This window comes from Ictalurus punctatus, chromosome 19, assembly GCF_001660625.3.
Source record: "Ictalurus punctatus breed USDA103 chromosome 19, Coco_2.0, whole genome shotgun sequence".
Taxonomy (NCBI): domain Eukaryota; kingdom Metazoa; phylum Chordata; class Actinopteri; order Siluriformes; family Ictaluridae; genus Ictalurus; species Ictalurus punctatus.
This window is the reverse complement of record NC_030434.2, coordinates 20,644,380-20,659,428: the sequence shown is the minus strand read 5'-3', so window position 1 is coordinate 20,659,428 and position 15,049 is coordinate 20,644,380. Positions and strand designations below refer to the sequence as shown.

General features: G+C 40.2%; 1 protein-coding gene across 1 annotated transcript; it reads right to left on the bottom strand.

Moving 5' to 3' along the window:
- Positions 1–117: 117 nt before the first annotated feature.
- Positions 118–13,819, bottom strand: parp12b (poly (ADP-ribose) polymerase family, member 12b). Its single transcript, XM_017494041.3, has 8 exons — positions 13,390–13,819; positions 7,056–7,191; positions 4,985–5,240; positions 4,313–4,408; positions 4,046–4,172; positions 3,792–3,960; positions 3,558–3,678; positions 118–1,009 (listed from the first exon to the last, which is right to left on the bottom strand). Exons 1-8 carry the CDS (start codon positions 13,716–13,718, stop codon positions 912–914), a joined length of 1,332 nt encoding a protein of 443 aa, XP_017349530.1. The 5' UTR covers positions 13,719–13,819; the 3' UTR covers positions 118–911.
- Between the last annotated feature and the right edge of the window lie 1,230 nt (positions 13,820–15,049).

The window sequence follows — 15,049 nt, the reverse complement described above, 5'->3', positions numbered from 1 at the left end:
ACGCATGCTAACTAAAGAACTAATCAGAATACATAATTAAAGAGCAGTGACAATGCTGACACAGCCTCAGATGTTTGCATCATAATGGATAACAAATGTTCAAATCATAAAAGAGGGTCAAGAATGGCAGGAAAAATTTATTGTTGATGGTTACAGAAATGAACCACTCTCTCACAATGAAATACTGTTCAATAAAAAAATAAACCAACACATGGTTACAAAACAAAGCAGAAAATATTTCGGCAACGGAACTGTAGTTCATTCTGCATTCACCGAACATCACAACGCGACCTGTGATACACTGAGGGGGGAAAAACAAATAACAACTCGAAAAGCCCTACTACTAAACATATCTTCCTCAAACATATCAAGCCAGCCAACAGAATCTATTCAAACTGCTGCTCAGAGCTAAGAGCAATCAGCCCTCTTCCACATACATGAGCTCACTGATGGCCACTATTGGCGAACGCCACTCTGATTGACAGGGAAGAGTAATATGTACTAATTATTTATATTCATTAATAACAAAATGATTCAGAGCCGTAACCGGGCACTTTTGTACTGAGAAATGTTTGGTTTAAGGATAAAAGATAACATTTTTAACCCGTACACCATTTACATATGTGTTTTTTTTTTGTTTTTTTTTTAAATGTAACATATTGTAAATTCTAACATAATCCACTGTTTGCCAATATAGTATTTTGTTAACGCTAACGTGATGGTTACACTTCATTTCGACTTCCCTCATGGCTCAAAGTCTTTATATAAACATTTCCACTATAGTCCGTCACTGTGCATTGAGAATGTACTCAAAGTGTAAGGACACACCATGGACTGTCGCTCAGTGCTGTACAGAATCAAATATCAGTAGGTATATGCACATCTGTGTGTGCGTGCGCGTGTGTATTTCACTATGCTATTTGACTTTCCACCTCGCTGATGGAAACGAAGCATGGCCGCCGGCGTACTTTCCTCTTGGTGTTGTGTTTGGGGTTTCTCTGGTACATATCTGCAACACAGAGTCATTAATGTTAATAAGAGCGGGTCGGCCCAACAGCATTCGACACCCAATTGAATTTAAATTCATAGCAAACTGTAATCAGTCCTGACTGCGAATTAATTACAGCATTTTAAAGCTCCATTATAAAAGCTACGAGTTTCCTCATGATGGGTTTCAAAATCTTTTAACTATCAGAAATATGTAAGAGATAAAACACTTGGAGGCGTGCGGTTATAGTACGGTGTAATGCGGCCTGATATAAAACGGAATTACTGTTATCGCCGTGAAGTGGATTATCTTCCTATAACAGCACGTTCTGAAGTGTTTTATTCCTCTCCTAAAAGGTGCAAACATTCACTGATGCTCAAGAAGCCAATACGATACATTAAGAGCCAGGGGGGTGTAAACTTTTGAACAGGATGATCGGAGTAAATTGTTATTATTTTGTCTTCAAAATGAATATGAGTATGAAATATGGAAAGAAAAGAAAAAAAAAAAAAGATCTTTAAACAATATAACAATTTACACCGATCATCCTGTTCAAAAGTTTACACCCCCCTGGCTCTTAATGTATCGTGTTGCCTTCTTGAGCCTCAGTGAATGTTTACACTTTTGTAAAAGTCGTGTACGAGTCCCTCAGTCGTCCTCAGTGTGAAAAGATGGGTCTCGACATCATATAGTCACTGTTGGAAAGGGGTCAAATATGCAGAAGATGCTGGAAAAGTAAAGAATGTGCAGGACCTGGAGGATTTTTCTGTAGAACAGTGGGCGGTTTAACTGCTCAGGACAAACAAGTGACTCATGAACAACTCTCACACAACATAAACACAGTCGTTGATCGTCTAGGTAACGACACACAGTGTTAATAATCACGCGTATGTAAACTTTTGAACTGGTTCATTTGTGTAAATTCAGTTATTATTGTGTCTTATGGGCTACATGTAAACATCTGTTATGTGGAATAGCTTTTTCAAGGCAGGAGTAAATTTAAAAAATGCCATTTTTATGAGCTCTCTTTTTTTTCTGGTGGTAGGGATTCTGCAAAGCGTAGGTAAACTTACGACCTCAATCGTACCGCATCAAATTGCCAAAGCTAACAATACCCAATCATACTTTTTATTCTGTTTACAGTTAATGATGAAGTATCTGCCTTACAAGTCCATGTGCGAGCTGTTACTATAGAAACAATAATGTATAAGAACACGTACATAAATATATAAACCTTTGATTTGCCATGAAGTCAGAACTACCATCAGAGCTGCTGTTATAGAAAACTAAATCAACACCCTCTGACCAATCAGACTGTAGAACTGAACGACGTGGTATCCTCCTTGTTTAGCTCGTCCACATTTATGGCATTGTCAAAAATCTACACAAATTAAATTTGCACAAACTACAACATATAATGACCATCGGGGCGTGTCAGAATTGAGCCTTCATTATTACAATAAACATATTAAGATATTTATAATGCAATCATGCACGAGGCAAATTTTACACTCGATTGTACGTCGTGAAGGTGCAATTTCCCGAATTGTGAGCTATAATAGGACACTGTAGAAGAGGACGGTCTTCTGGTTTGACCCTGTTATGTATTGTATTAATTGAATGTTTTTTGTTACTTTAAAGCGCACCTATTATGGTTTAAAGGTCTCATACAATAGATGATAGATCCGAGGTAAAAAAACACTTTAACGTGCTCATAATTTAAACTGCAGCATTATCATTTCCCCCCCTCAGTGTCACAAACGACTCGTTAAATGATTCGTTCTAAAAGATTCATTCTACACTCCTCCTTTCAGAGAGCATACTCTGCTCTGATTGGTCAGAAGTCCCAGTCTGTTGTGATTGGTCTACCGCTGTCAGCGAGCAGCGGATGAAGACCAGAGGCGGGGCTTTTTGTTACAAACCTACGTAGGTTAGTACAGGAAGTAAAGTCTGGAATCACTAACGACTCGTTTCAGCTGTTCAGTATCGATTCCTTCTTTTAGGAGTCAATAACTCCGTTTGTCGTACGCTTTGACGTTTGAAACTTTGCAGACTTTTTACATTCACAAACGGCTTTATATCACACTACATGAAAGGTAATATTTGAAAAACCATCATAGGTGCACTTTAATAGTTTGCTGGACTTGACCCACCCTTAATTTGGTCCAAAACTAAATAATTATTTGCTAGTATTTCTGTTCTTGCATTTCTTTAGTCTGGTGAAATTAAATGAGAAGGAAATGTCTGGATATCACACCTACACATTACGATGTGGTCATAACGTACAAATAAACTGAGAACATTATAATTTTCATTAAATACTTCATCTCTTACACTCTCAGGATCCGGCTGCGGGTCCGGACTCACAAAACCACATCCTTTTCCTATCAGTCTCCCTATACTTACTGAAGGATATGCTTTAAAATGAATAAATAAAAGAACAAGTAGGCGGGATCAGGCGTATGAAATGCAGATCAGTTGTTCCTATTCTGAGTACTGTTTGTACATAAAACTATTGTAAGTGTGTGTTTTTAAATTTTCTGAAATTTTTTTTAAAATGTCTGGTTACCTTGGAAACTGACAAAGTAATGTCTGTTGCCCTTTATAACCGTGACCTCAGCGTTGCTGTCCGTCAGAAACGCTTCCTCCAGATCGCTGGACTTTACAGATGTCACACGGTGCTTATCGTCCTGACAAAGTCACACACACACACACACACACACACACACACACACACACACACAAAATCATAAGTGCACAGCAGGACAATACAAGCTTTGTTAACCTTGCCGTCGTCTCTCACCGGCCTGCCGTACTCGATCCAGTTATCGTGGTCCCCCTTGTAGTACCACACCCACCGCGTGGTCAGGACGTAGTGTGAGGGCTTGGTGATGGACGAGACTGTGGAGAGACGGCGCACTGGATGCCCAGACCTGGTCATCGTCTGAAAATCCACCGGCTTCGAGCCTGGACTGGACCAGCGAGCAGAAGAAAATAAGTATCAATGACGATTAAAAACAACAGAGTTTGTGCATTTGTGTGCACGTGTTTACTGACCCGAATATGTTCTTCGGGTCGCAGAAGGCTCGCTCAATCTCCTCCATCCCTCGCAGGTCCCTCCATCCATTCCCCTCGTTCACCTCCCATTTATACGGCAGATTAAAATGCACCAGTTTGCACTGCTCTAAACACAGATTGGCCAAGTATCTTCTTACAACACAAAACCAAAACAGGACTACAGAATTTTAAAAAAGGGGAGAAAAAGAAAGAAAGACGATGCGGACTGAAAAATCAGATTGAAAGCATAAAAAGTGTGAGACAGACCCTGAAATCTGCAGTTTCTTCTAATGAAGTGGAGACAAATTTCATTCTTCTCTTCTACCAGTTCTAAGGATCTGCTTACTGGCTCAGAAATCCTCTCTGGAAAACACACACACACACGTTAATTATCTAATTTTCATTTCGGTCAAAAGAATGCTAATGTTAAGTTTATAGTTGTCTCATGTTAGCAAAATCGAACATACATTGATGGATTTGATTTAAAAATATTCATTAACCTAAAAATTTCTACTGTGAGATGGCGGGAAGGGGGCGGGGCTTCTAGGAGTCAGTTAATATCAGAGCGCTTCCTAAACTTACAGCCAGTCACCATAGAGCGGTGCAGGGATGACTTCATTTAGTAACGCCAAAACCCGGAAGCGAGTTAGCATTTTAGCACTTCGGTTTCATCCCAAAGGGTTTTTTTTGAATGGGATTTCGGTTAAAACCTTGAAATAAGGTCTGTGGTGAACACAAACTCAAAATATTTTCACGTTTTATCCTACAACATAAAATCTTCCTGTGTATCTAACAGCTTTTCAAATTCAGTCCATTCAAACATCATGATTAATAATGTTAAATGCTGCCATTATGCTCCTGTTTGCACTAATAAACAACACTATTCGCATCCTTGTGCGGCACAACCACAAGCTCGGCTTTCCGGATCTCCACACCTACCTGCATCTGCAGCATTGGCGCTCAGGTAGTAAACGTTCTGGTAGAGGTAGGGCAGGTCCTGGATGATGTCGTTGCCGAGGCCGCGCTCCTCCAGCATCCTGCGGCTGTACTCGTCTACGCGGTGAAGCCGCTTGCACTTGGTACCGAAGATGCAATCGCCCTGCACAAAGTGCTGGCACATGTGCACTTTAGTGCAGTTTTCCTTAAAGGTGCAGGACCCGAACAGCCCCGAACCCTTATTGTAGTGGGAGCACACCTGCACACGGATAAAGCACGGCGGCGTCAGGAGACGAAACGGCAAAACAGAACTGGAAAAAGGAAGTACTAGCACACGTGCATGCACATTCACACGAACACACATTGAAAACGCTAAAGATAATCAATTACCATTTACACCACAATGCTTTTCCAAACCTCTACTTTACCTCAAGACTTACAGGTCTTTCATCTCCAATATTTTCAACCGGTCTTTTTTTTTTTTTTTTTTTTTTTCTCCTTCTTTCTTTTTTTTTCCTTCTTTTTTTTTTTTTTTTTTTTTTTTTAAAAAAATTGCGTCGTATGTCATCTCCCACACATCACATTGAACAGGGTGAGGCTCCTTCACTGTGAAACATCCACCAAAATCCGTTCATGTGCAATTCTTCATCCAAGCGGACACACTTTCCTTCTTTTGGTTTTATTTTCCTTCATTTTTTCTTTCTTTTTTTTTTTTTCCTTTTAAAAACATCTGTTTTTACTTCTATTTAAATCACACTAAACCGTCACTTGATGCGAAACTGGAACCCTTTTTTTTTTTTTTTTTTTTTAAACAAATTAAATCAATTCAGCAGGGTAACTCGCTGTCTTTACACTTAAACAATCTACGCCTGTGCGTCAAAGTGCACCTCCTGTTCAAATACGGCTGTATTTTATCCTTTTCTGAAAACCGTGTCTCATTTCAGAGCACTGAGAGAGGCGTTTCGAACAGCAGGGGCGGTACCTAGAACGCAGAAATAGCTCGTCTTGAAATGAAACTTAAATAATGGCCAAAGATGAGTCATATACACACACACAGAGAAATGCACAGCAAATATTAGCAGTTTACTTTCAGACTTGGGGAGAATTCGAGGTGGAAATATTTTAGCCAGTGCAAAAGCAAGACATTCGGGTGAGCCGCCTTGTGAGTGCGTCTGAACGCCCTCATACACGATCACATACAACCTAAAGTGTGTTATTTATGATCTATTTTCGCATCAGTAGTGCACTCAATAGTTTATATTCTGCACAAGACACGGGTTTGAATTTGGATGAACAGCAAATACAGCTGAGAGCAAAACTTTGCATGTGGCATGATTTTTGAATGAGAAAAAAAAAAAAAAAAAAAATTCTTCTTGTCATTTAGAATCTAAAACTAAAAATATTTCCAACGCGGTGAAAATGAAACAAGGTAAAATGAATAGCAAAACAATTTGAACCGGTGATGATTACTGTCAGAGCTGCTGTTATAGAAAACTAATCAATCAACACCTCCTGACCAATCAGAATCAAGACTTTGTGAAGAGGCGTGAATATTACAAATGAAATGATCCAAAAGATAGGAATGAAGCTGGAGGCGGTAATAAAGGTGAAGGGAGTTCATACAACAATATTGCGTCATATAACTCGTTATGACATGGATGATTATTTTCACTTTTAATCGCTCATTACTAGCAGTTCATTACCTGTGAGGATAAAGGAGCATCTGCGAAACCGAAAACAGACACTTCTTCCTTTTGCCTTGAGGGTATGCAAACTTTTGCACTCAACTGTATAAGCAATATTTGAGACACGGACGATGGCGTCCTTTAGAAGCACTCGACTGTTCGGTTTTAAGTACAAATGTGCGACTTGTACAGAGAGCCAGTCATGCTTCAGTGAGTCATTTTCCTTCTGAGTGCAACACTGATGATGATGATGATGGTGAGGAAGAATAATGACAAAGCAGAATTCCTCAAATCTGGTTGCACAGGTTATGGTACGGGAGAAGTTAAGGTGGCCACTGTGCGTGTGCGTGTGTGTGCATGTTTGTTCTGAATGGTGTGTCTGCCTTCACCTCAGGTAGTAGTGCAGGGTCGTTCTGTAGCAGGAGGAGGAAGAGGTCTTCCTCATGAAGCTCGTGAAGAGTGCACTCACGGAGCAGGGGAAAGTTATGCTCAGACTGAATGTTATGGGAGAACTTACATTCCTTCCTAAATGTCAAATGTCCCACACACACACACACACACACACACACACACACACACACACACACACACACTATGTCAATTATATCAGACATCCTTGTAAACACTATGCAAAATTATAAATACAAAAATTATACATAACCCAATAACCTAAATTTAGAAGAAGAAGAATCCTTTATTTGTCGTAAACATTACAGCACAGTGAAATTCTTTTCTTCGCATATCCCAGCTCGTTAGGAAGCTGGGGTCAGAGCGCAGGGTCAAACATGATACAGTGCCCCTGGAGCCCCCGACCTTCTGATCAGCAACCCACAGCCTTAACTGTTGAGCCACTACCTCAAATCTGTTATGGACCAATTATTTACACACACACAATATATATATATTGTGTATATATAAATATATATAGAAGATTATACATAAATTTGTGAGTTGTCCAAGGGGCTTCAAATACAGCAACAACAAATAAGGACCTCAAAGAGAACCTTGTGGGACTCCATACTGCACTCTTTAGGCTCTTAGGCTACGTCAACATCTAACCGGAAAAATCTGGAAACCCATCTTTTCTCTACGTTTTGGTTCTCTGTCCACATGGAGACGGCATTTTAGTCCAGCAAAAACGGAGCTTTTCAAGAACGCTCTCCCAAATGGATAAATTTGAAAACAGCATTGTGGCGTTGTAGTGTGGACTGAGAAAACGGACGTGTTATATTTTTAGTTCCAAAACAATGACGCATTTCTAGTCATGTGACCCACTCGACTCGAAACAAGCAAGACGGTGGAGGATGTTGTACTGTAGGTGTTGTGCCTGATATCTAGTTCGATAGCTTGGTTAAAGATTAATGTCACTTTGTACAACCTTCATATCGCATTGTTAAAAAAAAAAAACGCCTGATGGAGATGACGCGGGCCAAAGCGTCTTACTTTTTACGCACGCGCGGTATCGGGATGTAGGAGTTTTCAGAGTGTGGACGAGAAATTTTTGGAAAGTGTTTTAAAACGCCATTGTATGCAGAGAGCTTTTTAAAATGAATGAGCGTCAGGTTGCTATCACGACAGACAACGGCACTAACATTCAGTACGTTTACATGGACACCAATACTACAATATTAAACAGATTACGGCGATACTCTGATTAAGAAACTAGCATGTAAACAGCGATTACTGATGACCTTAATCCGACTAAAGTCACACTCGGAGTAAACACAAATGGAATTGAGACGTGTGGAGTATTCCTGTTTTAGTCGCATTATCAACGTGCGTTACAGACATGTACACACCTTAATCACACTATTAACATCGTGTGGGAGTTTTCACCGCATTGTGCGACAGGGCACGTACACACACGGCAGCGCTCAACCGTTTGACGCCAAACAAGAGCTGCATCTGAAACCGCGTACTTACTTACTATATAGTAGGAGAACTACATGTATTTCGGCTAATATACAGTAGGTAAGTACGCGGTTTGGGACACAGCCCACGGCTTCAAGCAGTCGTCTATGTGCACATATAGCATCACAAATAATTATCCGCACTTGAACCGTTCGTAAAATTAAAAATGAAACACCCAAAACGGTATACGGTCCCATAACGAAGACCAACTGTATGTCGATACGTGAAATTCTGGAGGAACGTCGGACGGTGTGGCATGGTGACGTAATGACGTGTGCTGTTAATCAATCTATGTTCTATAAAATGTAAAACGGGAACATGAAAGGAATATTCTAAAAGCAACTCATGTAAACACCTTAATCACAATGTTGTCTTATTCAGAATAAGGTCAATAATTAGTTTCCCTGCTGTCCACGTCAACGTAGTCAGTGCCAAAGTGGTGGAGCTTCATCAGTGGACTGGATCCCAGTGCTTTGGGAATAGACTTCATCTGGCCATCGATAAGTTCAATAGTACTAGTGTACTTTTTAAGAGGACAGCAATTAACCATGGGGGGTTTGAGGTAGTTGGACCGTCGATTTAAGAATAAAACAATTTAGGGCTAATTATTAGCATGAAACATAATTCTGTAAGAGATGTGTGTGTGTAAAAGACACATCTGCAACAGCGATTTGCCTACTACTGCATTCATTAGGATGGCGACTTGATATGAATATTAACCGTTTGTTGTAATTTTTATATTTATGCTGTTTTATGCTATTAGTTTGGAACTGGGCATGTAATCAGCGTGTGAATAGTAAAATGTTTTGCAAGGTCGCTGTAGTAAGTAAATGTTTTGTGTTTTTTCACACTCATCATTCACAGGAAATGCTGTGAAAGATAATGCACAATGCATTAACAGGGCTACTGGGATATGCAGGAAGATAGATAGTGAGACACTTCTCCCACAGCTGGGAGAAAAGACTGGCCTTGTGGGAAGCACAAAGAGAGCTCAACCTCCCAGAGCATGCCATGGTGACAGACCGCTCAATACAATGGGGTTTCACTCACAAAATGATAGCAAGAGTCCTTGAGCAGCAAAACGCTTTGTCCAAGGTTCTCTCTACAGACCACAAAGTGTGACACCTACTGCCCTCATGGCAGGTGCTGGAATCTGTGAACAAGGCACTCGGTCCACTCCAGTGTAAAATCCACCTGCTGCTAAAGCCATGAAGAAAACTCTGATTTGATCCTATGGTAGAGATCAGATAGAGAAGTAGTGGTTGCTGAACTCAATGCTCACATTTACATGTTTCACAAAGTAGACTTCCCTAGGCTAGGCAAACTAGCACAGAAATATCTGCATACACGCTTAATTCTGCGTCAGAGAGAGCGTTTAGCCGCAGTGGTAATGGTGTATCGAATCATCGCTGGTGGATATGCTTGCTATTTTGGCCAAGAACCTCTCAAATGATCAGTAGAACTTTTTAGAAAGAGGATTTGGAAGTACCAGTCGGCCATTTTTAAAAACAACAACAACAACAAAACGACAAGAGCTTAAATGGTTTGATTGCGTGAACCACAGTTTTATATCCAGTTTATACATACTATATGTTCCATCCTGCTTCAATGTCCCTGTTTGTTTGGACAAAATCTTATTTCCATGAGAATTGATATGTTCTTATTTATTGTTCTATTTATTTTATTTAGCTGTACTATTGAGAAAAGAAGTTTACAGTAATGAGAAGATGTGATTGAGATTTAAATTGATAAAAGATATTATTTTAATTTGAATAATCAGTCGCTAGTTTGTATGTTTGAGTTGAGATATACACGTCAGGGCTCCAGATGGCGACTAAAACGGTCGCCAATGTGACGGGCTTTTTCATTTTGCGACCATGTTTTTTCTGCCAGTCGCCAGTGGCCACCGTCACCCACAGACAAAATTAAAAACAGATTAAATAGAAATTACGATACGTCTTGTGTTAGGCTACTGAACTGTCATCTCCTCTTGTGCCTGCGTCTACCTGCACTATCGCGTGCACTCCTGTATGCTTTCCAGTAAAGAAACTCTGCAGTCTTGTCCTACAGGGGTTGAAGCGTCGGCTGTATAGATGGACAGAAACAGGTTTAGCGTCACGTTTATCAGGTTAAAAAGTTGCACGTGTAAACTTTATTAAAGGTGTTTAATTTAGTTTCATGTGGTTTAGTTCGTTGGAATTTGAATTTATACGTTACATGTAGGCTAGCTAACTGCGTAGTTAACTAACGTTAGCCAGCTGAGAAGAAAACCAAATGCTCAAACGATAAATATCAGACTTTTTCTCATTCCCTGTCCGTCCAAACCCTGCCTCCTCTACATCAGATGCCGACAATGTTGACACCAACTCGACCAGTGAAAGTTCTGAAGTGAAATTTGAATCCCAGCCCGTTTCAATCGGTGTGCAACCTTTCACAGAGGATAACAGCGAAGCACAGCGAGTCGAGTCTTCCTCTCCCGTCTCTGTGGCTCTCGTCCCGACGAGACAGTTTAAATCAGCTTGGCTACAAGACTTCGCCTGGTTACGTTAGGATAATGGGAAAATGTACTGCACATTTTGTGCTAAAGCAGGACAAGATATTACTGCTAAAACAGAGTTCAATACCAGTTCGAGTCATTTTAAAAAAGAAACGGCGAAGAAGCATGGTGACAGTAAAAAAACGTAAGAACGCCAGGGATTGTGTCATTGCTAGGTCTGCCCCTCGTGCCACCCCAACCGTGAAAGCAGTGCAATGTGTTAGTGATAAAGTCGCAGAAAAAGAGATGAGGGAATTGAAAATAAAATTCAATGCAGGCTACATGACTCTGAGCCTGAATAAGCAGGAAACAACTAATTGTACATATGACTGGACATTTAAATAAGATATACTGAACATTGCACATATCGTGTATGTAAAGAATACATTGTGTAAACTATGGGAGGCAGAGTAAACAAAGGCAGACAGTACAGAGGGGAAAGAAAAGGCAGTGTGAGGTAGCTTTTTAACAATGATATCATCATATATCCTATGACATCACTATATTTTGGCTCCTGAAAATTTGATTTGGCGCCTAAATATTTTGGGTTTAGGAGCCAATGGTTCCTAGATATTTTTTATTTTTTTTGCCTGGAGCCCTGTACGTTTCAGAATTATCGCTAATCTGTGTGCGCATTTTCATTTCATTTCATCGAAATTTGAAGTTCTTTTTGGAAACCATGGACGTCGCGTCCTGTAAACTAAAGAGGACTTAAGAGGAGAGGGACCATCTGGCTTTAAATCAGCGCTTAGTTCAAAAGCCTGAATCTCTGATGGTATGGAAATGCATTAGTGCCTTTGGAATGGTCAGCTTGTACATCTGGAAAGGTACCATCAATGCTGAAAGGTATACAAAGGTTTTAGAGGAACGTATGCTTCCATCCCATCTTTACTTCCAAGAGACTCTGCCTCTCTAAGATACTCTTTTTATACCCAATCATGTTACTGACCTGTTGCCAATTAACCTAATTAGTTGCAAAATGTTCCTCCAGCTGTTTCTTTTTAGCAACACTTACTTTTCCAGCCTTTTGTTGCCCTGTCCCAACTTTTTTGAGACATGTTGCAGCCATCAAATTCAAAATGACCTTATTATTTCCTTAAAATGGTACATTTCCTGTTTTCTATGTTGTATTGTGAATAACATATGGGTTTATGAGATTTGCAAATCATTGCAATCTGTTTTTTTTTTTTTGACATTTTATGCAGCGCCCCAACTTTTTTTTTCGGAATTGAGGTTGTAGGTTTAAGTCCCAGGACCTACAGGAATTGATGATCAGGTGGAGAAGTGGACTACCCTGGAGCTCTAAGAGGAAGTCATGTAACCAGGAACTGATTTCAGGGTGGGTACGCTAAATAAAATCACCACATGATCTGTAGGATTAAATTGATTGGCCAACTGGTTGATCTCATTGTAGCGGCCGATATACGATTAAATGCGGTTAAACAAATTTAGGATTGTGTCCCTATGACCTATGGGGAATTGTATATTGTCAGGCATATACATGGCAGGTGCATGTAGTGCACCTCTAATTAGCATTCAAAGTTTTAATGTACATAATTGGTCCTTAAATTCTGGTTATACATATAGCCATTGACCATACCGCTTAACCTACACAGTGTCACAGGGGAATCTTTAGTCTATCCCAGAGAACTCGGGTCACAAGGTGGGGGGACACCCTAGACGGGGTGCCAACCCATCACATGGCACAAATCACACATACGTTCACACACTACATATTATCTGGAAATGAAAATCATCCTACAGCGCAGTCTTTGGACTGGGGGAGGAAACCGGAGTACTCGGAGGAAACCCTCGGTGTGCACAGGCCGGAGACAGGACTCGGGGTGCGAGGAAAATGCACACTTTAAATAATTTATAAGGAAAACTACAGCGTGGAACATTTATTTGAGAGGTCTGGACGAATAAATGTTCTCATGCTTAAGAAACAAGAAACGGGTACATCTGGAGGGTGTTATCCAGCGGGGTGTAAATAAACGAGAACAATAAGGGGCCTAAAAGAGGACCTTGTGGGCCACCATAGTGCTGTTTATTATGCTCTGAACGAAAACTATCCACATTAATCTAACCCGTCAGTCTAAATCAGCCATATAACTCTCTAACAGGAATATCTGATGTGTCGTATGAATGGTTGTAGCTCTAAATGGAATTGCTCCAAGGGGTCCAAGCACCCCACTTGTAAAGTGTAGGGATATGTGAAAAGACAAACACGAGCCAGTGGTCTGTTTTCACCGCCTGTAACAGGACACAGTCCTTACCTTCCTTTACCATAGCGGCAGTTTCCATAAACGAAATATTTGCACAGATGCAGGTCCTGGCAGCCGAAGCAGTCCTGCTTGGCGTAATTTTTACACAGGCGCAGAGATGTTTTGGCCACTACGATATAATCCGCCTCGCCTTTTTCTGCACCCAGTTTGTTCCGCACCACTGCGAATCTCGGACATTTTTTCAGTATGTACCAGAAGTGCTCGTCACTGATATCAAACCGCTGGTAGACCTTCCTGTGGAGCTGAGACAGCTCCATGGAGCCTTTATGGCTGCACAGGATACTCGTAGCGTGATGGATAACCCGCGAGTAGCTGGACATTTTATCCTCCACAACTTCCGTCGAAATGAAAGCAGAGTGTCTGTGTGTTCTTTTGTGTGTGTGTGTGTGTGTGTGTGAGAGAGAGAGAGAGAGAGAGAGAATATGTGAACGTGTGTGTGAAGGGAGTGACTGCAGAATTTCAACATGGCCGCCATCAGCACCATCGTTATACCTCATCAAAATACAAGCGCAAACACCACTTTTCCAGATTTATATGAAAAAAAATCTAATCTTGTGTATTTCAAACAGGCCGTATAAACAACCATGACGAACTTATGAAAAAAAAATAAAATCCCAGTTTTTGTTCTGACTACCTACCAAAACCCAGGTAGAACTAGTCAAACTTGTGAGATGTCCCTGCGGAAAAAAAAAAAACAAACATTAGAAACCCTCATAGAATTTGTAATGGTTATAATGGGAATTGTATTGGTTTTAATGGAAACTGTAATGGTCCCTCTGGGTCTTTATTGGTAAATTGTTGCCTTCTATTTGTAGCGTTTTGTCTAGTGGATACCATTAAGGACCAATAATGGTAATGGTTTATAATAGGTTTTTGTAGTGGAAACCATTTGAATTTCTGTAATGGCTTCCATTGGGGGTTTCCCCCCCAGCAGGGCAGGTAGAATTAATCAAACTTGTGAGATATGCTGTATATTATTGTACCATTTCCTTATTTACTTGATGGAAATGAACCAGTAAATGTTTACGATTATCAAATTGCCTTGCTGTTATGAGGTATTGACAAAGTCAAATAAAGTACTCAATCATACGGGCTAATAACGACAAAAATTCAATGATAACTTGGATAATGTGTTGTGATCTCTACCACTGTAGCAAACAAAAACAACGATGACAAAAGATTTGGGAAAAAAAAAAAAAAACCCCATTACATGCCCTCATAGAATTTGTAATTTACTTTATGGTAATAATGGGAATTGTATTGGTTTTAATGGAAACTGTAACGTCTCTGTGGGTCTCTACTGGTAATATGTTGCCTTCTATTGGTGGTATGTTATGTCTAGTGGATATCATTATGGGCCTACGTCATTATATCTTCCTACATATTTTAGCAGGGCTGGTGATGCTCCATGGACGCCACTTGGAAACCCACTGGTGTAGAGTGCAATCTGTAAATCTGAGAGTTATTAAAGAACCCTTCAAGAACAAGAAGGTCAAGTAACTGTTTCCTAAAAAAAGACTGGGATATATTCTTATGTATATGAACACTGTTCTGTACTGGAGCAAAACTTACCATCTCACCTGTGACAGTAGTGTAATTGAGTTCCATGTAGAACCCCTTTAGATGGTTAGCTATGCAAAGAAATCCTTAG